This window comes from Aulostomus chinensis, chromosome 7 (assembly GCF_037954235.1).
Source record: "Aulostomus chinensis isolate RoL2024-O1b breed Wild chromosome 7, RoL_Achi_v1.0, whole genome shotgun sequence".
NCBI classification, from domain to species: Eukaryota; Metazoa; Chordata; class Actinopteri; order Syngnathiformes; family Aulostomidae; genus Aulostomus; species Aulostomus chinensis.
Genome location: NC_141326.1, coordinates 27,103,907 through 27,129,017, shown reverse-complemented (window position 1 = coordinate 27,129,017; position 25,111 = coordinate 27,103,907). Strand labels below are relative to the sequence as shown.

The 25,111-nt window shown below is 42.8% G+C and overlaps 1 protein-coding gene across 3 annotated transcripts in view; it reads left to right on the top strand.

The window, feature by feature from the left end:
- Positions 1 to 25,111, top strand: part of LOC147259314 (transcription factor SOX-6-like) — a 115,126-nt gene that overhangs the window by 69,985 nt on the left and 20,030 nt on the right. For 2 of the 3 annotated variants that reach the window (XM_086209629.1, XM_086209628.1), the window contains 5 exons: positions 3,128 to 3,196; positions 10,849 to 10,969; positions 12,251 to 12,330; positions 20,964 to 21,113; positions 22,960 to 23,137. In XM_086209629.1, the coding sequence (XP_086065755.1) occupies positions 3,128 to 3,196; positions 10,849 to 10,969; positions 12,251 to 12,330; positions 20,964 to 21,113; positions 22,960 to 23,137 (598 nt within the window). The remainder of the gene's footprint in view (positions 1 to 3,127; positions 3,197 to 10,848; positions 10,970 to 12,250; positions 12,331 to 20,963; positions 21,114 to 22,959; positions 23,138 to 25,111) is intronic. The other variant, XM_086209630.1, reaches the window with a different exon arrangement.

Here is a 25,111-nt window from a genome sequence, read left to right as displayed (position 1 = left end):
CTGTCACAATCTTACATTATTTTCACTTTTTGCCTCAGTTTTGTTTCTTTTCGATGACGGATTTTGTGGCCTGAGGAAGAGATGTATGAACAATTCAGCTAAAGAATAATATTCTCCTCTCAGACTGTTTTACCGGAATGAATTCAAGAGGTTAAATGAAGCCAAAACTGTATTTTACCAAAAAAAAAAATTCAAAAAAAATATGTCTGATAATGCTCAGGAGCACAATAGTATTTTTAGCCAGTCTTCCCAACTGGCGGCAGTATTGACACAGTTTATCTGTCGACACTAACCCTTGTAATAAAAATTGCACAACGTGTTTAGAACCTGCACGATTTTACTGAGAGAATAACAGAATGTTCTTTGTCACCGTTTCTTTTCTGTGTTCCCAGTAACACTGCAATCAGTTCATCCCAAATGAAAAGAATGGCCAAAACCTCCAGAACAATACTCAAGGATCTTTCTTTAATAAGTCTGTTCATGCAGCTTCAGAAGTAGCAGGGACGTGGATGTGCGTGTCTTGAGGTGTCAGACTTAGGGTTTTTTTTTTTGTTTGTTTTTGTTTTTAATCAAATTAGCGTGTGACAGAGGGAGAAAGCCTTGGCAGAGAGGTGTTTAGGTGAGCTGCTCTTTGTTTTCAGTGTTTGTTGACACGTTACTGTAGGTCAGCATATGACAGGCTCTGTTTGGACAAGTCCACACCTCCCATCACAACACATTCCACCTTTCATAGCTTCACAAAAGAGAGAGGTGGATGGAAAGAGTGTAAAGAAAGACAGATTCCAATATCAACCAGTCATTTGGCTGTTGAGACTTGATAGGATAATGCCCTACAGACAAACCCTGAGAAATTTGCCTTTAATGAAATATGACATGTGTGCAAATGGGTTGCCGCCTCCCATTCAGAAGCCTGTAATTACATTTCAGAATAAATATACTAAACGACTCCTCAAGAAAAAAAAAAAGAGCCAGCTGCTTCACTTCTCTTGCTTCGGGTGGGTGGGATCAGATGTAAATGCCCCTTTAAGGATTTTAGGCTGACGAATGGTTGATCCCTGCAGCCCATCAGTGGATGACTCCTTTAACATCTGACTTCAGATGTTTCCTGTTGGACAATTTAAGATCGAAACACCCGAGGAGGAAATAACTCGGATCACACCTCCTACTGATGAGCAGCGGGGTGTTGAAGCGTGTGTGTTCGGGGGGGGGGGGGGGTGCTTGGTATTGTTGCGTGGGTTAGTAAACACGCCAATCTCACAGAGCCGCTGACAGGTAAGAGGTTTGTTGAGCAACTATCGACAGTGCCAGTTGCAGTCGTTGGTGCCTTCGAGCCCGATGAGCTGAATCTCACCATAGATACAAATCTGCAGGTGAAGCAATGGAACTTTTTCCTGTTTTTTACCTGAACTATTTTACCTTTACCAGAAGAACTGGACCAGTTTCTTGTGCCTCTTGCACCTCTTGCTGGGTTTTCCGTCTATATGTCTAGAAGTGGAAGAAGTACATAGTTTCTTTACTCAAGGAAAAAAACATCCAGATCTGGTAAAGGTAATAGTCTCCTTTCTAAATTTTACTTTAGTAAAAGGAGAGAAGTATTTGATTTTGAGTTTACTCAGGTATCAAAGGTAAGACGTGTTTTCCAGGGCTTGAGAGTGTTTCATTCTCAAACCACTGACCTCTAAAGGTCAAGTGTAAGTTGTGCTGCTCTGACTCTCCCCTGGAAGCTGGGAGGATTCACATGTGAAAGAAAATCATCTTCATCTGGTTTCTCAAAGTAAATGGTGGGATCAGATAAATATAGTGGAGTAAAAGTACAAAACCCCCTGAAACACAAACACCCAAGTACAGATACCTCGACTTTGTAATTGAGCACAGTGCTTGAGTGAAAAAAAACAAACTTGTCATTACTGCATTAGTCCCATTGTTGTTAAGCCAACTCTCAGCATGGTTTGGAATTTCTTCAGATTTAACTAAAATGTCCACAGGATCTCAAAGTTGCACTAAAAACATTTAGGTTATCAGAGGTCAAAGGGCAAGTTGAAGTTCCTCTAACACCTGTGTGATATCCCCCCCATTGTTTTAAAGTGACGTCTCATGGACCTCTGGCAAATTTAGTTCAAATGTCTCCTGGAGTTCCCATGGAACTCCACTGGGACTCCACTGGGACTCGAGGCTGAATTGAAAAGATTTTGGAGGTCAAAGGTCAAGGTTGCTGTGGCAGAAAGGATTTTATGCTGATTGCATATTTTCTCTGGCTAGATTTCTAGACAAAAGCTAGTAATTAACAAACCCTAATAAAACATGCTGAAATCTGGCTTGATCCCAGTGGGGGATTGTGAAATTATTTCTGGAAAAAACATCGTTCAAAAGCTGTTCCTGAAACATCATTCTGAAGCTGCGCTACAATTGGACTTTGACCAGATTTAAACATGATGAATTTCCCAATTTGTAATCTAATCTGATTGTAGAAGAGAGGAAGACAACGCCCAAGAAAAACAACTGAATAGGACACAAATGCAAGCAACAATAAGGACCTACATTCAATTGTCACAGGCGTCTGACGGCTGCAGTAATTATGACCAGAGTAATGTAGGAAATTAGACGTCAATATGTGTTGTGGAAATCCACATTTGGTGCTGCGGATGAGTCAAACTAAAAGCAAACTTTCTAGACAGGTGTTCTGCTGCCAACCACTTAGCAAGACTTGATTTTGCCTTGGCCTCTCATGTTGGGGACAGATGTAGTGACGTGGGCCCGCTCCACATTTCCCGTTCTCATCTGTGAGCCAAGATTGTGTTTTAACAACCGCGGTCCTCCCCCAACCTTAACAAACGTGCTTATTTAAAGCCAAACTATGATCTTTCCCCAAACCTAACCAAGCATTTTTGTGCCTTAACCTAACCGGACCGTAACCATCGCCTTGACAGGTCATAAAACATTATTTTTCAAGAGTGATTTGTAATGGTTTTGGAAGCCGCAGTATCTGCCACCGATAAGCGCGCAATGGAAACTTTCATAGGTTTTATAGGAAACATGTTTGAAACAAGTTTGGGACTTGCTGGGAAGAGAGAGTCGAGTAACACCATTGTCTTTTTAACACTCGTTTGATCCGTTTGTGTGTGTGCAGATTGCCAGACAACAGCAGCAGCTCCTGCAGCAGCAACACAAGATAAATATACTGCAGCAACAGATCCAGGTGAGTAGGGAGACACACACACACACACACACACACACATACACACACACACACACACACACACACACACACACACACACACACACACACTGTTAATTCCTTCTTCTTTATCCTCCATTTGGATGATCCGAGTGTCCATTTTCCTCTGGTCCCCTTGTTATCGATTCACGTTATTAGAAAACAGCAATAACATGAGAGGTCACAACCTTTTGTCTTATAGTTGGGCTGCTATTGTGAGGTATAATGCTCGCGCCACACCGGTGTTACATCACAACCGCGACCCTGTAATTGCCCTGTTACGGCTCGATCATTTACTGTGGCATTGATCAGCGAGCGATCGATGTCCCAGCATGCTCAAAGCTTCCTCCTGCCTTTTCTCTCTCTCTCACCCTCCAATATTCTATTCATCAACGTGTGTTTTCTCCTCTCATACACCTCCACCTCTCTGTAGAATGTTCTCCTCCTTTAATTCATTTTGCAGCTTTCAAGCATCTATTGATCAGAAACTGGGAACAAACAGAATACAGATTTATAAATACTTGCAACTTCATTCACAAATTTTCCTTTCCTCAGCTTCTCTCTGTCGTTTTCTCCCTCTCTCGCTCCGACATCTATTTCATCATCCCACTTGATGCACTGAGATTAATGATCCGTGCACCTTTCATACATACAAACTCACCAAGAAATTACCACCAGCTGTGAACCAAATGCTGGTACATTTGCACGCTGTGGCTGGTAGCCATGTGGGAAAGTAGCCAGCTTGAGTTTCATCAGTTTATTTATTTATTTTTTCAAAGTTGTGGTACTGCTGCTGCTGAATTAAATCTGCTCGTAAGACAATCTGAATCCACTTGCTGCCGTCTGGTCTCATCCCGTACATCATTTACCCCCCATCGGTCCGGAGCTTTGAATCTCCATGTGCTCTGGAGGTGTGATGTAGTTAACAAGGTCTTGTTTTGGGTTTTTTTCCCTCTTTTTCTTCTCTCTTTCTTTTTTTTTCATTACGAGGCTCCACCCATGGATCTTAATAAAGCTCGGATCGGACTTCATTAGGCCCTCCGAGCCCCGGGGGAGAGAGCGAAACCATAAAAGCCAACTTGGATCCTCTTCCATGCTGTGAAGCGTGTACTGTAACATGTTTGGTTTTGAGGATGAAAGAATATGCAGAAAATAGCTCTTGAGAGAATGCGTGTTATCACGTAGCACTTCAGAGCTTCTACTGTAAATTCATGAGGAAACAAACTATTGTTTCAAAACAATTTTCTATTCGTTTGAAAAAAAAGAAAGAGCCCAAATCGCTTCAATCTGCTGTTTTGTGCAGGAATTAATGCACGCAAAAAAAATAATCAAACAATAGCATATTTTGACTAACAAACCCAGTTTAGAGCAGCATATGGTCGAACTACTGTACAGAATTATTATGGCTAAGTTCCAGAGCTTAGTCACTGGGGTATGGGCTGTTTACGCTGTGTCAGATGTGTGTTGGCCTTAAACACACAGGCAGCGCTACACCGGTCTGTTTCCACTTATCAAATCCAGACCGGAGCTCCTCTCAGGCCAATACTCTGAGGAGCTGACCAAATGCTACTGTTTCAGCTGAGAAGAATAGGCCTCGGTGCAGTAAAGACAGTTTTTTTTAGAAGTGCCAGTTGTTGTTCATATCTTAATTTGAAACACGAATTGTCGTCCAGATGGAAAAAATATAAAGCTTTCTCCCTCCAGCAAAAGTTTTCGCCCGCAAAGTTATACCGTCTGATGCGCATTGTTCAGAATACTATCTGTTGCATCATCGCTACTAACGCAGTTAACCAACTTCCAGTGACTAATTAGCATTCATTTTATGATACATCATAAATTTTACAAGCTTTCCACGTCAGCGTTAATATGTCAGTTTTATCTGTATCTGATTTATAGATAGAGACAATGAATACCCGGGGGGGGGGGGGGGGGGGGGGGGAGTTGTTTTCAGCCCATTTTTCCATTTCTGAAAAAACTCCTCATTGCTTCCTGCCCTCCTGTCTGTGAATGGTGTCAATGTGTTTGTCAGCGAGTGCAGTGCAGTATTGTGTGTGTGTGTGTGTGTGTGTGTGTGTGTGTGTGTGTGTGTGTGTATGGGGGGCTGGGGTATAGTTCAAAGTGACCCAGGTTTCCTGTCATGTGGTTTTAAATGGTGTGGAGAGCCAGCAGGGGATGTCCACGGGTTAAAGAAACGCTTCCGAAGGCCCCATTCTGATAGATATGGTTACGCACATACATACCTGAACACATGCACACATCAGTGAGAAACACTACCGACCTACCTATATATATATATGTGTGTGTGTGTGTAGGTAGTGTTTCTCACTGGCATTAACATGTCAGTCTGTGTATTAGGAATAGGATGATGGTCTTATGTTTAATTTGAAACAGTAAATGCATGTGTGGACAGCTCATAAACACTTGAAAATAAAGAAAAAATAAAACACACACACACACGCACGCACGCACGCACGCAGTGGTGGTGGGGCCTTTGTGTGCCGTCGGCAGAGCGGCCCAGCCCAGCCTGGTGGCTGACAGGCATGTGTCTTTGTTAAGTTCGTTTCTATAATGGCTCTCATATGTGGCCCATTTCCTTCGGGCCCACAAAGGCACAGGCCCTAACCGCACCGCCCGGGCCTTAGCTAACGGGCTAATTAATGACTGCAAAGCCGCACTCCTCTTCCTCCCTCTCTCTGTTCTTCATTTATAACTCCTCAGTTTTGTTCTTCTGCCCTCTGCTCCCCTCTTTAAATCGTTGTTTCCAGAGTGTTATTTTCTTGTTTTTACTTTTCAGATCCATCTTGTTCTATTATTTCCTTCTGTGCAGTCAACAGCCGGTTATATAATCCCAGTGTGCTGCCCCCTCTCGAAAAAACTACAGGCTTACACCGCCGCTAACATTGCACGGCGCTGTTATAAATCCTGCTGGCTTCTTCACTTGCTTTCCTCACAGTAAGTGTGTCAACACAGAGCTGAGTGAGATTCAGAAGAGTCAGGCTTGCTAAACCTGTGTTAAGACAAATACACTCAATTATCCCCACACACATGCATAAGAACTAATGGAGCAGGCAAATGGCTCTTAGATAGACAAGCAGCTGCTACGTCAGCATATACCGCCTCAGACACAATGGCTTGGAAAGCCACGGAAGGCCCATAACATCTAAAGAACTCACCAGCTATGGAGAATGGCTAACTCGGAATGGCTCTCATTCCACTGGATTAACCTGTGTGTTAGTGTATAGAAAAATGTGATAATTAAATATAGTGATTCTGTGTGCCGCCATTAAAATAATTTGTATTGTGTTCAGTGCCCTCAAATGGGTACGACAAGACAGAATAAATGGAGCAATGTAATTATTTTTTTTTGTGTGTGTGTAGGTTGGTCTCTTAAAGCTACATGACAGTGTTCTGGGTTCCTGCAGCCCTGCGTACGTTGCTCTCCGACTGGATAAACAGAAATTTAAAGGAGCTTTATGGGAAGATAGGATTTAAAAGTGAAGAATCTGCTGTCATTCCTCCACACCATCTTCAAAAAGCCTGTAAGGATGGCAGGGGAGGCGACGGGAGCTGTTTGTTACTTTACACGGCTCAATAACATATCTCACCTCTGTTTATAAAGCAAAGAAGAGGAGCTGGGCTCGTTTGTTCTTGTTTGTTTGGACAGGGGCCGCTTTGATGAGAAAACTATAAAAGTCAATCATGTGGTATTTATGCAAGATGGGGAACGATTATTATATTTTAAAAAAGCTGCCAAAAAGTGGGTAAATTCAGGTGTGGAGCTTCACAGTTGAACGAAAATAGTTGCGTTGGCTATCAAACACCACTATGTTGCTTAGTCAAGCAATACTTTATCACACATAATGGGGTGTTTTCATGTATTTGCAGAGGTTTACCATAAGAAGTCTCCTACCGGCACGTAAAAGTGCCTTTGTGGATATCTTGGCAGTCACAGCTTTAATTAAAATTAACAGACAAAAAAAAAAAAAAAATTGACATTCACTGATTTTCCAACGTCACTTTTTCCCAACACCCGCTGACAGAGAGCCGACGTCTATGGACTCACGAGTTGTGGCAAAGAAAAAGATTTGCATAAAAAATACAGCAAACACGTTCTCAATCTGTGTGATGGTTGTGACTGTCGCTGCTGCTCCAGTTTCTTCTATTTCATGCAGAAAACCTACCTGAATGAGCGTATTCACTGATGACACCAATCCTTTATTTCTCTGACTTCAGAAAACACATTTTGAAACTGCAGATCATTACATCAAGTGAAGTTATGGACACAATCCATCCACGCACTCTCACACACCCGTGTGCGCATACCTGCCAACTGCACAAACACACTCCCTCATATCTGTCTTCTTCTCTATCTGTCTTCCTCTCCAACACATCAGCATCCAGACGCACTGTGGACGCACTCATTGCCCCCTAACCCTTCTACTCGTGCACAAGAGGACTATTAATTCTGAGTGTGTGTCTGCACATGTACACATGTTCCTTGCGCCTAGGTGTGTGTGTCAGTGTGTCTGGTGGGCAGTTTGAGGAAGGGGGCCTTGTGTTTTCTTAGGGTTTGAGCAGAGCTGGGCCCCTGTTAGCACCACCTTCTCCAGTCCATTCATCCAACGCCACCCCCCCACCCCCACCTCCCTTTGGTAAAAGGAGATCTTTGTGTGTTTGCGCTGGTGAGGCAGCCCCAGTCAGTCCCAGTGTTCCCAGAGGAATACAATGAATGGGAGCATTTTGTCCCACTCTATAATTCCCCACCACCACCACCACCTCTCTCCTCTTCTTCTTAGCTGTTTGGACCCACAGACTACTTTTTCTTCTCTCTTCATTCTCTTTTCACCACGTCACAAAACTCCAGACCGCTTGTCTGTCTGTTTCTGTGAGTGTTTGTGTGTGTGTGTGTGTGTGTGTGTGTGTGTGTGTGTGTGTGTGTGTGTGTGTGTGTGTCAGAGACCAGGGCCTCCCAACTATCTGGCTTTTTAGGAATGCGACCTAAACAGAGTTATCTTAAGAGCAGGCCAGGTGATGAACACATGCAACTGCAGGAGTACAGAACAATGTGGATAGTAAAGACGCATGTTGTGGTCAGAGGCGTGTGTCTGACACGGAAGCCTCGCCCTTCAGACACCCCTGAGAGGAGGCCAACACCGGCTCAAACTGTCCTGACTGTCAAGGCTTTGCTTAAACTGGTGTGTGAAGACAGGACCTCGTACATCCCAAAAAAACACGCATGCACGTGCTTCTGAGTGTCTTGATTTGATTCATTTGTCAAATAAAAATGATTTGATTTCACAAAATATCCTCCCACGACATTCTGCAATGTGATGATTAATGTCAAATAAATGTAATTCATACGGAACATGACAAGTCAAATCATGGAAATGGCCTTTTGATGCCAGAAAAATAAAAGTAATGTAATATTCAAGCATGCTTTTATTGAGCATAATCAGGGTGTTCTATAACATCTGATAGAAGTTTGCTTTTTCTTTTTTTTTAGAGTTTAAAGTAATTGTGAAAATAAAAGCTGAAAGACTATGGCCCAGTCTCATAGCTGAGAAGTGCTTTTTGGTTAGAAAATGCCTTAAGCAGATAAATCAATTAAGAAAAAGGATTACATTTAATTAAAGCATTCAGTGGGTGCTCTGTGTTCTGCCTTTGAGCTGCTCCCTCCAACCCGTTAACCCTCCCCGCCGTAAACATCCCGGAGGATTGTAATCGTATTCAACTAATTCAACAATGTAGCCGCGCAGTCCGAATGCTGAGAAACCGCACAACATGCTGATTGTGTAAATTTGGGCTCTAATGATGAACTGTCCCAGGAGGACTTGGGGGGGGGGGGGGGTGATGGTGGTGGTGGGGGGTTTGGGGGGGTAGGGTGGTTAATGAATTGGTAGTAAAGGAGATGAATGGAGGTAGAACATTGAACGGAGGTACAGAGGGAAATGGAGAGGAGGTAATCAACAAGCGCTCATCTCAAAGAGTAACAATAGAGAAAGAAAAGAAGAAGACAGAGGGAGCGATGGGAGGGCGGGGAGGGACAAAAACACGGAAGATGTGAAATGAAATGAGCGGTTTAAGAGGAGGCAAGTGAAGAAAAATGAGAATATGAAAAACACGAATGGCTACGAGGAGTTCCAGAAAGAGGAGAGTGACAGGACAAATAAAAACCTAAATAAATAAGGTGGAAAGCAGAAATGATCAACAGGGGAACAGGAAACGTACAGAGCACGACAGCATCGTAAATTAGACTCTCAGGAGCAATGATGGATAATGAGATAAAAAAGAAGCATTCTACAAGAAAGAGGGAAAGAAAACCTGGCAGTTTAGTTTCGTAAAATTCGCCTCGTGCGTTTGGAGATGTTCTATTTAAAACTACCAAAGATGGAAGTTTGTGAACGAAGACACCACTGATCGAGGCTTCTCATCTCATGTAGATGTGGATAAAATGCAACGTTCTCACAGGAACTGAAACAGCTCGAGCGTGCAGTTCATCGGTTTTCACATCTCTTACAGAACTTTAATGCAAAATCTGCTCAACTTTCAGACAGAAATCAAAAGATGGAAGTGAGGAACATGCAGAGAAGAGCATGAAAAGGACACGAAGGCAGAGAGGCAAATGATTACAGAAACAGAGGTAAAGATGATATAAAGGGACAGACAGAAGCGAGGGAGACAGTCCGCTGGTTTAAGTAGAGTCGGTCTTAATAGATTCCCGCAGGCTCATCTTTGATATGCTGTCTTCAATCGGAGCCCTCGGCGTCTGAACTCAGTCAAAGCCACCGTTTTTAAGGACTTTCAAGCTGACATGAAAGCAACTGTTTGACTCTCTGTTGTTGTTTTAAAGACATTTTGTTTTACATTTTTGCACTTGTCTTTCATCAGCGATCATTTGGTCGTTGTGTACAAGCTTTCTTGTCATCCAGTGGGGATGTTAGTGTGAGTGTGTATATGTGTGTGTGTGTGTGTGTGTGTGTTGATGGTTTTTTTTTTTTTTAATACTCTGAATTTCTTTTGAATTTTCCCTCTTCACTTTTATCTGTTATCCTTTTTACATTAATTATTACCTCCACCCAGGAAGTAATTGGATCACTGGCGCTTGTGTGTCTGTGTGTCTTTCTGGTCCGTCAGGATGAGTCAGAAGCTAATTGGTTAGATTTGGATGACGCCTAGTGGGATGATGAATTGAGTAAAAGTCGATACGATCTTTGGATTGATCCACAACCCGATCTGATGATGTCATATCACTTAACGATCTCAGAGTGCCCTCTAGTTGTTTCCTCCCTTCTGTCTTCTCTCTATGTCTTAAATGCAGTCTTCATTCCCTCTTGACATCATCACATCCTCGTTCTTTTCATCTCTCATTTTTCCCCTCTCTCTGTTATTAATTATTCCCTTTATTCTATTTTTGCAGACTACTGTATTTAACTGTCTGTCATCGCTTCTTATTTGCTTTTCGCTGTTGTTGCTGTTGTTTGTGCGTGCGTGTGTGTGTGTCTCCGCGTGTGTGTGGTGTTCTTATGAAGTGCATCTGTTTCTGTATTTGCTTAAACAGGAATAAATGTTTGCATTTATGTTTGAGTTCCATGTAAATAAAGATTTCACATATCTCAATCTCTCCCCCCCCCCAGGTTCAGGGTCACATGCCCCCCCTGATGATCCCAGTGTTTCCTCATGACCAGCGATCTCTGGCTGCTGCTGCTGCTGCACAGCAAGGCTTCCTCTTCCCACCGGGCATGTCCTACAAGCCAGGTACACAAACACTGGAAAACTGCCGAGGACAGACAAGTCACAGGCCGGTGTTACAGAAATACATGTTTGCTGGTTAACCAAAGCTCATGGCACTTTCTTTTGAAGAGGCTCTACTTATCGGTAGAAGCTCTTCAAAAGAAACGTCTTTTCTCTCTCTCTCTCTCGCGCGCACACACACACACACACACACACACACACACACTTACAAATGCATACACACAAACACTGGGATCCCAGCCCATGTTAATGAGGTGTGTCAGGTGAGGAATGTTCTGGAAATGAGCAGAGAGATTTACAAGCCTTGCTTGTTCACGTCAGGAACAATACATTGGACACAGCAAAGACTGGAATGTCTCTTTTATGGCATGCTGAAAGCATGTCAGTTGCACAACACATCTGCAACATGGAATTTCACACTTTCTCACACACAGAAGAACACACACACACACACACACACACACACACACACACACAGTCTCCTGGTACGTATTGGCTCAACAATGTACACATAATGATGATGTAGACAGACAAATCTCAGGGCTCATGCACTCCCAAACTTAAACGAGCGTGTTGCGTGTTTTGGCAATCCAAGAGGAATCTGTACAAGCAGGCAGAGCGCACACACACACACACACACACACACACACACACACACACACACACACACACACACACACACACACACACACACACACACACTTAAAGTACACTTCTTATTGTAGGATTCCCAGCACCACCTGCTTTCTACTCCTCTCCTCATCCTTGGCACATTCCTTTCTTCCATGCATTCCTCCAGGTGCTCACCTGACGCCATGCAGCACTGACGCTCCATTCTTCATGCAGAATAATCCATGTGATTTCAGCAACAGTCCCACAAGGCCTGATAGAGAGGCAGAGATGAAGAATGGATTAAAAAGCCATTATTGAAGTCCTTCGACTGTTTGCAACAAAGGCTCCAACATGGAAAGCCTTTTAGGGACAAACAGCGGGGGTTATCCACGAAACGTGTATGAATTTATGAGTGCACCCCAATGAGCAAGCGCTGGACTTCAGCTTTCCTGCTCTGTAGTCTCAAGACACCCCGCTACAATGAGCGTTACTAACCTTTGAATTAAACTCTCGTGACCCGACATGTTTCACTTGGCATGAATAAAAACATGAGAGGAATAAGGAGGAAGACAAAGAGACGCATGCTGGCTGAAGGCAAAGAGCAGGCTAGTTCTTGCGGAGTCATCTGCTTCCATCTCTCTCACAACAATATCTGCTGTTTTTGCTCAACAGGTGAAAATTACCCTATGCAGTTCATTCCATCTACAATGGCGGCTGCAGCGGCGTCTGGACTCAGCCCATTACAACTACAGGTGAGGCGAAAACACCTGGTGTCCTCAACAATTAGCACAACAACAAACAAAACACTTGCCTGGGTAAGGCAGGCCATAGAGTGACAAATTCAACAAGGAGAGTATGACATCGTACCATAAAAAGACCAGAAAAGTTTGAAAGTATGAGGGATAATGGTGTGTGTGAGTGTGTGTGTTGTTGCATGCTGCAGTTCAAAGTACCTGAGTGCAAAAATTTACATTCAGAGAGAATTAGAGGTTGTTTTTTTACATTTGAGTGCTTAATATTGGCACATTTATTCATGACTAAAAACTGCTAAACAAGCTTAAAGAAATATTTTCCCAAAAGGCCTGTTGAAAATATTTTAGACACTTCATCATCATGCCACAGCAACAAGTCCTGTAAATTCAAATGTAAAATATCAACTCCAAAACTTTTGACGTGATCCTGCCAGCAGACAGACAAACTCGCATTACCTCATTGATAGAGGTAATAAATAATAGTTGTGGTATGGCAGTACCACAGGCAGCACGGTGGTGCAGTGGTCCTCACTGTCGCCTCACAGCAAGAAGGTTCCGGGTTTGAGTCCTGGTTTGGGCACGGGTCTTTCTGTGTGAGTCTCCATGTTCTCCCTGTTCCTGTGTGGGTTCTCTCTGGTACTCCAGCTTCCTCCCACAGTCCAAAGACATCAAGAGGGGACGAGGCTGACTGATACTCTAAATTGACCGTAGGTGTGACTGTGAGTGTGAATGGTTGTCTGTCTCTATGTGTTGGTCCTGTGATGGACTGGTGACCCGTCCAGGGTGAACGCCGCCTCTCACCCATAGCTGCTGGGATAGGCTCCAGCCCCCCCGCGACCCTTAACAGGAACAAACGGAAGAAACTGGATGGATGGTAAAGGCATAGTTAGGTTACAACTTTATTAACTTATGGGATCTTTGTCTTCATCGTGTGTGAAGGGATCTGCCACAAAATTCAAATGTGATCGTCTTTGGCCCACACACCGCCCACACACCAGGTTTCGTGATAATCGGGCCGTTATTTTTGTGTGCGATCCTGCCAGCGGTCAGACGAGCTTGTTTGCGTCGTCATCCTCCTATCGTGGCAACAGTTGAAGATCTAACAGACCGTGTTAAAGTCCCACACAGCGAACTAAAGAAATTCCTCTTCAGTGTGAGATGAGATCCATTTTTATTCACGTGAAATTCTGGTGTCAGTTATAAGAATTAAACAACAGAGTCGACGATACAAATCAATTGGTAAAATAAAATAAAGGCGACTCGAAAGTAAGAATACGACTAGTAAAAGAATCTGTGTGATGACATCTCTGCTGAGTCTTTCACAACCAATCAAACAAGTGGAGACCAAGGTTTCAGAACAGCAGCGGGGACAAAGACGCAGCTATAAGCGTGTGCGCATATACTCTGATAAAGTACATGCACCTGTCATCCTGTAACAAGGAAGCCAGACAATTATTGAGAGGTGAACGGATTAATTGAACAGACAGTCAAGATAAGGAACATTGGAAAATTAAACCAAACTCCTACTTCTTACAACCTCGCCCTGAGTTCAAGTGGGCGAAAAAGCCTTCTATCGTAAGATGAATAGCTTTTTAACGCTTCCTATCCATCGCTGACTCAAACAACACAATAGCGATTCAATCTATGCCTGCTGCATGAAACCTTTTATATTTTTAAGAGAGTAGGAGGCCAAGGCTAATAGGCATGTGTGAGAGATTGCAATAATAAAAAAACCAAAGTGTGTGATAGCCAGCATGACTAAATTACCACCCACAGACGCCTCATCAACAGGAAACTAGACAATCAGAAAGTCACAGGAAGGAATGCCATGGGGGAGCTCACCAGCATGACATAGAGCTCAAATAAAGGATAAAGCATGTCATGTCTAATATAATCTTTTCTCTGTTGCGGTATTTTAACATACATCCTGAAAACACACTCTTGAAAGTGAAACAGTATTTAAAAGTGGAAAAGAAAGAAAGAAAAAAAAAAGAAGCTGGAGCTTGAGCAGACCCAACATGCATTAATCTGCTCAGGCTCATTTCCTGATGAATTTCAATGAAGTTAACCTTTTCCACCGATGCAGCTTTATAGGTTGGTTCTAACATTCTGGTCCGCTTATCTGCTGCCTATCAGCTGTGTCAGACAAAAGCCGTTTTGATGAATCACAGAGGAATTCCAGCCCACCAGCACAACACCTGGCTAAGGCAATTCATCAAATATTTTATTGCTGCTTGACACCTGTGGTTTCAGAATAGCACTTATCCATAATGGTTATCGCGGAACATATTTGCACCCCCCCAAAAAAAAAGAAAAGAAAAGAAAAGAGAAACAAGGAGAAGAAAAGGAAAAATAAGTTTGTGCTTCTTAAAAGCGGTTTAAATTTCACAACAGGACCCCTTCACCCCTCCTGCTGTACCTACAAAAGAACAGACGCCCTCAAAAGCGTTTTCACTAGCAAACAATATTGCTTCATCATGTCAGTCATTACTGTAGCATGGCTTTTGGATGTAAGAAGAATCCTTATCTCAGTTTATTCAATTTGTATTGTGGTTTTTGCTTATCAAGGCTCTCATTAGCGGCTATTGACTTAGCAAAGTGCCATGCTGCGCTGAGCGGATCGCAGTCTCAGTGCAGCCTATCTCCACTCCTGTCTTTGAAATGATCAAAAGAGCCGTACGGTGAGTGAGAGGTAAGAGGATGAATGATGTCGGAGACGCAAACTCGTTCGCATTTAAGCCCAGCCTGAGATGTGGCGAATGACAGGCAGAGAGGAACCTGAATGAAAGAGGAAGCTTTTCATCACGGCGTCGGCTGAAATCGAGTAGGAGACTGGGAGAAGGAGGAAGGCAGAGAGTGTGGGGAAATGTTTATGAGAGAATAAAGAGTAATCATCTAAGGAATTTTTGTGAGATGGAGGCGCTGGCTTCCAGCACATGTTTGGACATTGTTTTGACAACAATACCTTCGCCAAAAGCAATCACGATGACATTTATGAGCTGTACTGGTTTAGTTATGTATTTTCAGCTTAAAAAGTGCCTGTAGTTTGTTTTGTCTGATTGTGCTTGTTCCATTTGCCGCAGATGGAGAGAGCAGGTATATACCTGTTTAGTACAAAGTTTGCAATGTTGACTTTTTCACGGACAACACAACTTTAGTATAATACACTATGTTATGTATCGATGCCGTACAGACTGTGCTGATTGCGTGTCAGTGAGCTTGACAAATATAAAGTTGTTTTTTTTTGTTTCTTTACCCAAACATTAGCAAAAACTTTTTTCATTCATTACCTCATATTGCTTTAATGAAAAATCTCCTCCACCAATGTATTCAGGCATACCGCATAATAATTACTACTGCATATATGTCAAATTTTTTCCCAGGAGGAAAAATTATATATATACATATATACACACATATATATATATATATATATATATATATATATATATATATATATATATATATATATATTACTTTCTTTTTTTTAAATGCCAGCCTTTCATTCGTTAAAAAATAATCTAGAATACATGAACATCCTCAATTGAATCAAACTCCTGGACTTTTCATGTTTGTGTACTGGAGCCTTCAATGAAACAAGTTTCAACATCATTTTGATGGAACACTGACTTGAGATCAGCAGAATCCTGCCTCTTACACTGTGAGCTTCGTCTGTTTCTGCACAATGTGACTTGGCTGGGTAGGCTATTGCTGCTTTCAGGTACTAGAAGCTAACTAAGGTTGCTAGAAGTGAGCTAGTAAATCCCAGATTGGAAATTATATCAGAGAAAAACAAGACTCTTTCAGTTGCATGTCACTGTTTTTTGCTAACTAGCTGTTAGCGACAACGTTGTCACTTGTGCACAACTGCTGCCAGACAGTCACAGTAATAACATCAAGCATGAAGGATGTTATAGTGGAACCAGAAGTCTTCACCGAATATTTTCATTCCTGTTTATTCCCGTCTGGGTGTCAGAATCACTTATTCCACTTCAAATTATGTGGCAGTAGTGTGGCACTCTGCTACTTCTCAAATCAGCAGATTGAGAAGCAATAACCACTCTTGTCTGCAGAGGCAGCAGCTACTCAGCAACATTACACACTGCTACTTTAATTCTGACACATACTCTAGATTGGCTTCCAAACGACCGTATTTGCGATGTCATGGATTCCCGCCTCTTGAAATCTAATGAGCTCACTGAAAGTTAACAGTGAGAACAGCCTGCAAACATCTCTGCACATGTATCTTTTATCACTTTCCACAGTTAATGTCAAACATTCAACGATACCGTATGAATGAACATTTTTTACTTTAATAACCGCAATCTAAGAAATCACCAATCGGGTCATAGACCTGCTGTCTATAACTCGTGGACTAACGCATGGATTTGACCGTGTGGCTGCAGTCAGCATCGATATCTTCTGAAGTGAGCAGAAATCTTTATGAAGTGCTAACCCTCAACTAATGTTGAAGTGTGCAACAAAACAGATGAGAGCAGCAGGCATTTTGTTTCGTGACATCCTGCACTATCTTAAGCCCTTTGGCCTGCATGTAGCCATTGTGGTTACGCTGTAGTGCCACAACGGCTCTCTCTCTCTTTCTCAGTTCTGGCTCTGCTTTCATTATGGGCTCTGCCTTTGGGAGGTGAGGGACAAAGTGAAAATCAGTTTTCCAAGAATAAGTGAAGGTTTGTTACTCACAGCCGTACTTACACACTTTTTTTTTTTTACACTTTTTTTAAAGCAAGGTTTCTTCAATATGCATGAAACTGTCTCTTGCTCTTACCCTTTTACTCTGTGCTGTGAGTTGCTTGTCATGCCGTTGATGCATGGACTGAGGCCAAATGTACCGCTGTACCCTTTAAAACATCTGACTGAAAGATGAGAGCCACAGAGTTCAAGTTGTGTGCATTAATCATCATACTGAATCAAAAGACTTCTGTACGATAGCTGCTAGTTTAGGAAACATCTTTGTGTTTCTTTGCAGTAGGATTTAAACAAGGCACTGCTATAACGGCATTGCTCACATCTCGACATAGACGTCTAGACAGCATACTGGCTAACCTGATGACAATACTGAAAGTCCAAAGGGTTTATTTCACCTGACAAGTACTTACAAGTAGACATCTTGAGCTCCTGAAGACAAAGTGTTTCTGGGTCCCTGAAAAAAAACGATGAGATAAAGAATAAGTGGAATATAATGGAAGATCCAACTGCAAGTTTGCAAGTGGACATTTTTGGACATCTTTGCTGTTGTTAGCAGTTGGTGGAGAGGGTCACTATTAGCTTGAACTGGATATAAGTGGTTCACTCCAGAAGTTAGAAGGACAAAGAAACACAGATGGATCATTCAAAACACTAAAAAGACCCACACTTTTTTTTTCTCTCTCCGTAAAGTATTCTGCAAAAGTAACAGCAAGGAAAGCGAAGATCCTTTGTTTCAAGATTCCGACATTAAAAAAAAAAACACCAAACAAACTATCAAATAAAACAACTGGATGAAAAGATATTATGCAAAAAGCTGCCTCACTTTGCTGGACCCTTCTTGACCTGAACCAACAATTTTGATAGCACAAATGTCGTGCTATCGGCGTGGGAACTCGATCAGGCCAATTGTTTCCAGTGCCTCGGAGTAGACCCTTCACAAACAGTGAATTCCTGCTGAAGAAAGGCCCCCTTTGTGCATGGCTAATGCGAGGGAAATACAGTTGCTTAGCAGACATTCTTCTTGAAATCATAAGACATCTCTCGCTGTCTGTATGTGTGTTTCGTCTATTTCTGTTTGTGTCTGTGAAACACTGAGACCAAAGGTGAGCGAACCTCAAAAGTTTAATGCAGGTTGGGAGGGTAATTTTGTCAGAAATGCTTTGTTTGTCTCAAAAATGTTGAACGTAATTTGGAGGGTATTAGCTTTAATTCTTGGAGTGAGACAATGGTTGCAGCTGTATCTCTCTCCCTGGCTTGGATAAACTAATGCTCCCAGTGCAATATTTCCACTCCATCCTCTTCGTGGGCCAGCTCAGGAGCCGGCTTCCCCCTCATCCTATCTCTTCCTCCCCCTGCAAACCTGCTGAAAAAAGACAAAACCTCATTTGTTTTGTGACCTCCTGAGATCGATAGCAGCTAAGAGAGGCCAGCTAAAGGTATTCTCTGCTCACTTCTAGTAGGACAGGCCAGTCTGAGGAGGCTGTTGGCACACCACAACACACCAGTTCAGACAGCTCTACCCCCACAACATCACTTTCTCTGCTTTGCATAGAATTATGTCAACATATCCGAAAACCCACAGATGATCACACAGGTAAAAAAAAAAAAAAGAAAAAAAGACAGACTAATCATTTGGACGTGAGTCAAATTAGCTCTAATGTCTGAGGGCTGGTCAGATAGTCCAGACAGACCTTTTGTCAATTTGTAATTTAGAAAATTGCCGCATTGTCTTCCCCAGGGGGAAGACTGAAAAGTGAAAGCTCTGGTTGGTGTTGTTTACGCTGCACATTGGCCTCCCCAGTCACCAATCAATCTCCAAGTGTCTTTGAGAAAAGGAGGGGAAAAAAATAGCTAAAAGCTCTTATTCTCTGTTTTTTTGTCAGTTCAACAGTTCTGTTATTTGGAATTGCTGACTGAATCGCTGCTAACAGCACAATGGGTGTGTTTTTACATAATAGTCAGTGTGTGGGTGTGAGATCCTAACTGTGTGTTTCACCCCAAAGACTTGTGTGTCTGCCTCAGACTCAGCTCCACTTAGAGCTGCAAGAATATCAGGCAACACCAGAAGTAACTCTGCGGTCGTCTTGATTGACACGAGAGGCCTCACCACCAGCCATTCAAGGCACATTCTTACAGGGATTTCATATCGCCAGGGGTTGGCCCGATCGCTCTCGGTCCCTTCCAAGGAAAATAAGCGGCGTGACATCAGGGCTTTGTTTCAACGGCGAGGCCCCTTCTGTTTGTGTTTAATATCGCTCTGAGAGAAGTGGAAAGAGGGCCAGCCAATTTCTCTGGCCCCGACCGCTGGGCCTGGCGCTTCGGAGGTGAAATGACGGTGGTCTCGTGTGTCTGCAGCTCTCTCTCTCTCTCTCTCTCTCTCTCTCTCTCTCTCTCTCTCTCTCTCTCCTTCTCTCTCTCTCTCTCTTTGCTTTTGGATCTCTAGTCCCAGGAGCCTTTGCAGTTTTGACTACAGGGAAATCAGATCTCACAACACTGAGGGGTGTTTGGGGCTGAGGGGGCTGAGAGGGTAAAACAGAAATGGTTTGAGAGGACGAAGACGGGCGGAGAAGATATGAGGAATGGTTTTTGGCAAGGAAATTGAGACGTAGAGAGAGAGAGAGAGAGAGAGAGAGAGTCAGAGGGATAAGAAAAGAGAGGAGGACAAAAGAAAGAAGCATTGAAGGAGGGGGGAGAGTAAAGATGAGGTGAGAGCTACGGAAAATGAGTGGAAAGCAGGAAAGCGGAGAAGAAAGGCAGAAAGAAGGGAGTCTCAGTGAAGGCCAGCCATGTCTGGGTGGTTTTCCTGAGGACAAGCTCTTTGATACTCCAGCTCTCACACTCCAATGGGTTTCGACAGGGGTTGACAGTGGTCTCAGGCAGCGGTTATTCTAGCCAGCTAGCTTTGATTTAGAAGACCCTGGACTGTGGGTCGACTATTTGGCTCTTTGATTTTTGTTAAGTACCTTGGATGGAAAATCACTTTTTATATATATATATATATATATATATATATATATATATAATTTTTTTTTTTAATCGTTGGTGCTACATTTAACATTTTTTTTGTCCAACCCCGAAGGCTGTAGACGTTCCAAAGCTTTTTTAGCTTTCTATTGTTTGTTACGGCATTCTTCAATTCTTTCTCAGAGCTTTTCAACTGACTCACTTGCAAAAGATGTAATTGCAGTGTGAAAACATTTTTACCACCATTGTCTTTGTTTTGGATGTCAGTTAAAGAAAGGGTGCAACCCTGTGAATGTTTCACACACAAGCTAACCATAAGTGACACGCTAAGTCCCACAAATTTATGTTTGTAATTCTGATTTGATTTACCTATTACCATGTAAAATTCAGCTCCGCTATGAAAGCCAAGACTTTTAAATAGGTTAAATAATCAGGATAACAAAAAAGGCTGTGTGGCTCCTTGCCGTTGCAGTTCAACTTTGTTTTTTGAAAAACGAATGAGACCAGCCTTTTATTGTTGGCAACACTGAGCCAGGTACTGTCTAAAAGGATTATTCCAGTGCAGAACCAAATCATAGCTATTAAAGAAAAAATAAGTTAAACTTAAGGGGGTTTTAAGAAAAGTTGCTTTAGCTATTATCTGGATCTATTTCTAAATGTACATTGAATCGATATACAAGATGCTCCCAGCATCCTTTGAGGGAGTGAGTGTCAGAGATGGATTGGAGATAATGTAAAGTAAAATGCTTTACTGGCATCTTGGATAAAAATGAATTTCCTCAACCTCCTGTTTGTGTAGGACACTCCTGTCAGTGTCAGGTATAATACGTGTGTGTGTGTGCACGCGCGCGCGTGTGTGTGGGGAAGAGGAAAGCGACTGACTAGCTGCTGGCGAGCGATGTTAACAGCCTGTCGTTTTTTTTTTTTGTTTTTTTTTTTTGCCGTTTTCTCTTCTTTTGCAGCAGTTGTATGCTGCCCAGCTGGCGAGCATGCAGATTTCACCAGGGGCCAAGATGGCTCCTCTCCTTCAGGCGCCCAACTCGTCCGGTCCCCTCTCCCCCTCCGCCCTTAAGAACGAGAAGCGATCATCCAGTCCTGTCACTCATATTAAGGTGAGTTCGTTGGTGAAAAAGTTGTTAAAATTGTTTGAGGCGATAAGCAACTTTGTCACTGATGCAATAACAACTCAAGATACTGCAGCAACAAATGGAAAGAAAAGATAATAATTGAAAGAATAAATAATAACCTGATGGGAGGAGATGAACAGAAAAGGCACTGAGGTATGCACAGTTACTCACCTCAGTAATATAAAGCTGTATTCACAAAAGGAACTTGCAGGACCTCTGCAGAAGTCAGGACTGTGTTTATAATATGAGTAACAGGAAAACACATTAGGAATTATAATGATGAACAGTGCAAGTAAAAGTGAGACACTGGAGATTTGGAGGTTGTTGAAACTTTGATCTGTGCATGGCCCCATATCCTTTACCGTCAATTAGAAACAGCTTATTTAAAAGTCACACATTGATATGCGCGCGCACACACACGCACATACACAAATGCGCGCGCACACCCACACGCGCGCGTGTGCACACACACACACACACACACACACACACACACACGAGTCCCAAACTGACACTGGCGCAGGCTGCTGTTTGGCAGGAGCCCAGACCTCTTCACTGGAGAGAGCGTACGCCTCATCTTTTCTCAACGACGAGGCAGTAATGGAAGCCATATGTGTGTGTGTGTGTGTGTGTGTATGTGTGTGTGTGTGTCGGTGTGTGTTAGGAAAGGGGGGGGCACAGCTGCAAACGGCGTCACAATAGACCAGCGTCAGAGCTCCCTGCGCTCAAACACTAACGCTGCGCCCTCTAAACTCTGCACCGCGAACCCCCGCTTCCACTCAACCCACTGATATGCCACCCGCAGACTTGCCCCCGTCCCCCCGTCCCCCGTCCCCCCGTCCCCCGTCCCCCCACCCCCTCAGCTCCTTCTCCTTCACTCAGAGCTTCAAATTAAATCCACGTTCATCGAGCAATTGTAGCCAGCACGAGATCCACAGCCAGGCAGTGTTGACATGGAGACCTTTTTCCTCTTCTCACTATTTTTCTTTTTCCAGAGGTTCTTAATGGGGATCAATGTGATCCTGAACCTTTGATTACAAGAAGATGAATTACATGAACAAGCTTTTATTGTCTGGAAACAAGGAAACACTGACTTTTTTTGTTTTTGTTTTTGCTGCCAGGTTCATGGCGCTTAGCTGTGGAATTAGTTCATTGAAGGGAAACAAAGAGTGAGAAAATCATCAGCTACTGAAAGCACTTTAACTGACGCTGGAAATCTGCGGCCAGATTGAATTTCTTATAGATGTCAATAATCACAGTAACAATTAAAACGCTGAAGTCTTCCCAACAGTGTCTCATTTTCATCGTAGATAAAATTACATTTACATGTCTTGAGAAACTTCTCAAGCAGCCCTCTGCGTGTGTGAGGTACATCTGAATGCTCCAGTTCCTGCCTGCTCTGAATCTTACGTAGCAATGCGTTGTCAAACTGGTTATTTAGATCAGTTTTGCTCAGCATATGAACAGTTGTGGATTATGCTGAGGGAGTGGTGTGAGAACTTTCAGTGGATTAGTGGAAACCTCGGTGTTTTAACACCCATGTTTTGAAGCCTGCAGGAGGAGGTGGCGTTTGGTGGTGCACAGAAAGTACGTATTACTTGGAGCCAATAATTCCCTACTGGGATATAAGAATATATCCTAGGAAACAAGGAAAAATAAAAACAAAATGATTTCCCAATAACTAGGTTTATTTGTTGGACTGTCTCTAATGTTTGTTTGTTTTTTTGAGATGTTTTAAAATCATTGTCAGAACTCACATACAATGAAGGAAGAGTAAATATATTTTTCTTGTATTAATGGAGGAAAACTGTTGTGTCTTTTCCGCCAACAGGAGGAAGGATCCACGCAGCCTTTGAACCTCTCAGCCAGACCCAAGACAGCCGAGCCTCTCCGCTCCCCGACATCTCCGACACAAACTCTTTTCTCCGGAAACAAGACCAGCCCCACCGGCATGGGCAAGGGCCGCATCCCCAGCCCGATCTCCACCATGGGCAGGAACACCTCTCTGGGTGGGTAACATGCCTTTGGCTAGACAGGCTGGGCCACCCTGCCTAAAACAGCTACTCTGCCTGAAAGTGTAGATTAACTTTACTGACATGTTCAATGAGAGTCACATGCTGCTTTGCCATGCCAAGAAAAAAAAGTGTGTGTGTGTGTGTGGGGGGGGGGGGGGGGGGGCAGTGACGCATTCTACACATACATGCCCTCAAAGCCTCACACAAACATTCATACACTAGCATTTGTTCACATCTGTACTGTACATCCACAGAGCAAACACATCCTCATTCCAGTATAAAACTTTGCCTTCCCCTCATCCGGAAAAACAAAAACATCTCCCACCCAAACACCTCCCTCCCCCCGCCACACACAGACAAACCAAGCAGCATTGCATGCGTCTGATAGACTGCAGACACCTCAACCCCAAGAGGAGACCTGTGTGTGTGTATTTGTGTTTTACAGGAGGCCAAAGCCCTGTATTTAGCCTCAATGAAAACCCTGGCAGCGGAAACAGTGAAACCCAGCACACGTTATTTGGTTTTTAATAGCTTCCTCACATCATTGTCTGCCCGCGTTAGACCTTTTATGCCCCTACCTCTGCTATCTGTTATTAAGGCTAATCTAAACCCTCTCATTATATCCCCCAGAAAACAATTTCACCAGCTCCTCTGTAGTGGCTTGGAGGACGCAACGCTTGTGTTCCCTGCAAAGTTATTTTTTGCCCCTTTTAACGGCCACCCAAGCATTCAGTGCTTCCTACTTGTCTGCTAATTAAACGAGGAGGGCGACGGAAACTTTGCATCCTTTTATTTATTTTTTTTTCTTCTTATTCTTCAAATGTGCATGAGCTTCGGAAGTGTGAAGCACGCAGCATAAACAAGGGGGAGGAGGCTCTGTCGTGTTTAGGCGCAACAAGATTGGAAAACAACTTAACAACATTTGGCTCCATTTAGAGATGCAGAAATTCCACAGATGTTTAAGTAATATTTGAAGCAGCTACTGGGACTTTTCAACTAATGATGAAGCTCTTTCAATTTATGACCGACGCTACTATTTGACTTCCATCTATAAGCTAACAGGACCATCAGTGCTTCAAAATATGTGTGTTCATTTCAGTTTGCTCACAGTGACAGTAGTGGTACTGCATTTACTGGCTGCGACGTAGCAGATTTCACTATCTTAAGTACTTTGTGTCTTGCATGGTCACAAATGCGTCCGCTCTAGTCTACCTTAGCAAGCTACATTGAGGTATTTATGACATTCTTCATTCTTGTAAACACTACCACTTTAAACCAGAGGGGTCGCTGAATCCAACAAAAGTTCCTTAGCTAATTAATAGCAATTTCTATACAGGAAATTTTCAAAATGTGTTATTTGAAGGAATTATTTTGCTAGATGTAAGGTTTTTAACTGATCTTAACTGTGTTTTTGTTTCCTTAAACTGGCTCATCCTAATGCTCAAAAGATGCTCTTTTCAGACTGATTATTTAACTGTCTGTCATTATCTTGACAACGACATCCTCTAAACCCGACAAACAGCCTTCTTAAACATGCAGCAACAAAAAAATGAAACACATCTTAAATTTTTCAAGTTAAGGAGGAGGAAACACTCCCATTTCGCTTGTTTGTTTGGTTCACGTCAGATTGGAAAGCGCTGATGCGTTTCAGCCTTCATAGCCTCCCGAGTTTCGAGATTCTTAAGTTCAGTGAAATAAAATGTTGTAAAAATATTTAATTATGGGGATTTTAATGGGTCTATTTGGAGGGCCATTCAAGCCTCAAGAACCACTTTATGGAATGAGTTTAGTGTAGGAATCCAGATCAAACAGGTCACCAGAATTCAACACGTCCCTATTTAACTATGTAATTAAATTTAGGAAAAGACTAGTCTATTGTAGATGAAAAGTAGAGCTGACTGTGGTGAGGTAGAAGATGACAAGTATACTCGCAATATGTGACTTTTCTCTTTAGTTTTCTGTACTTCC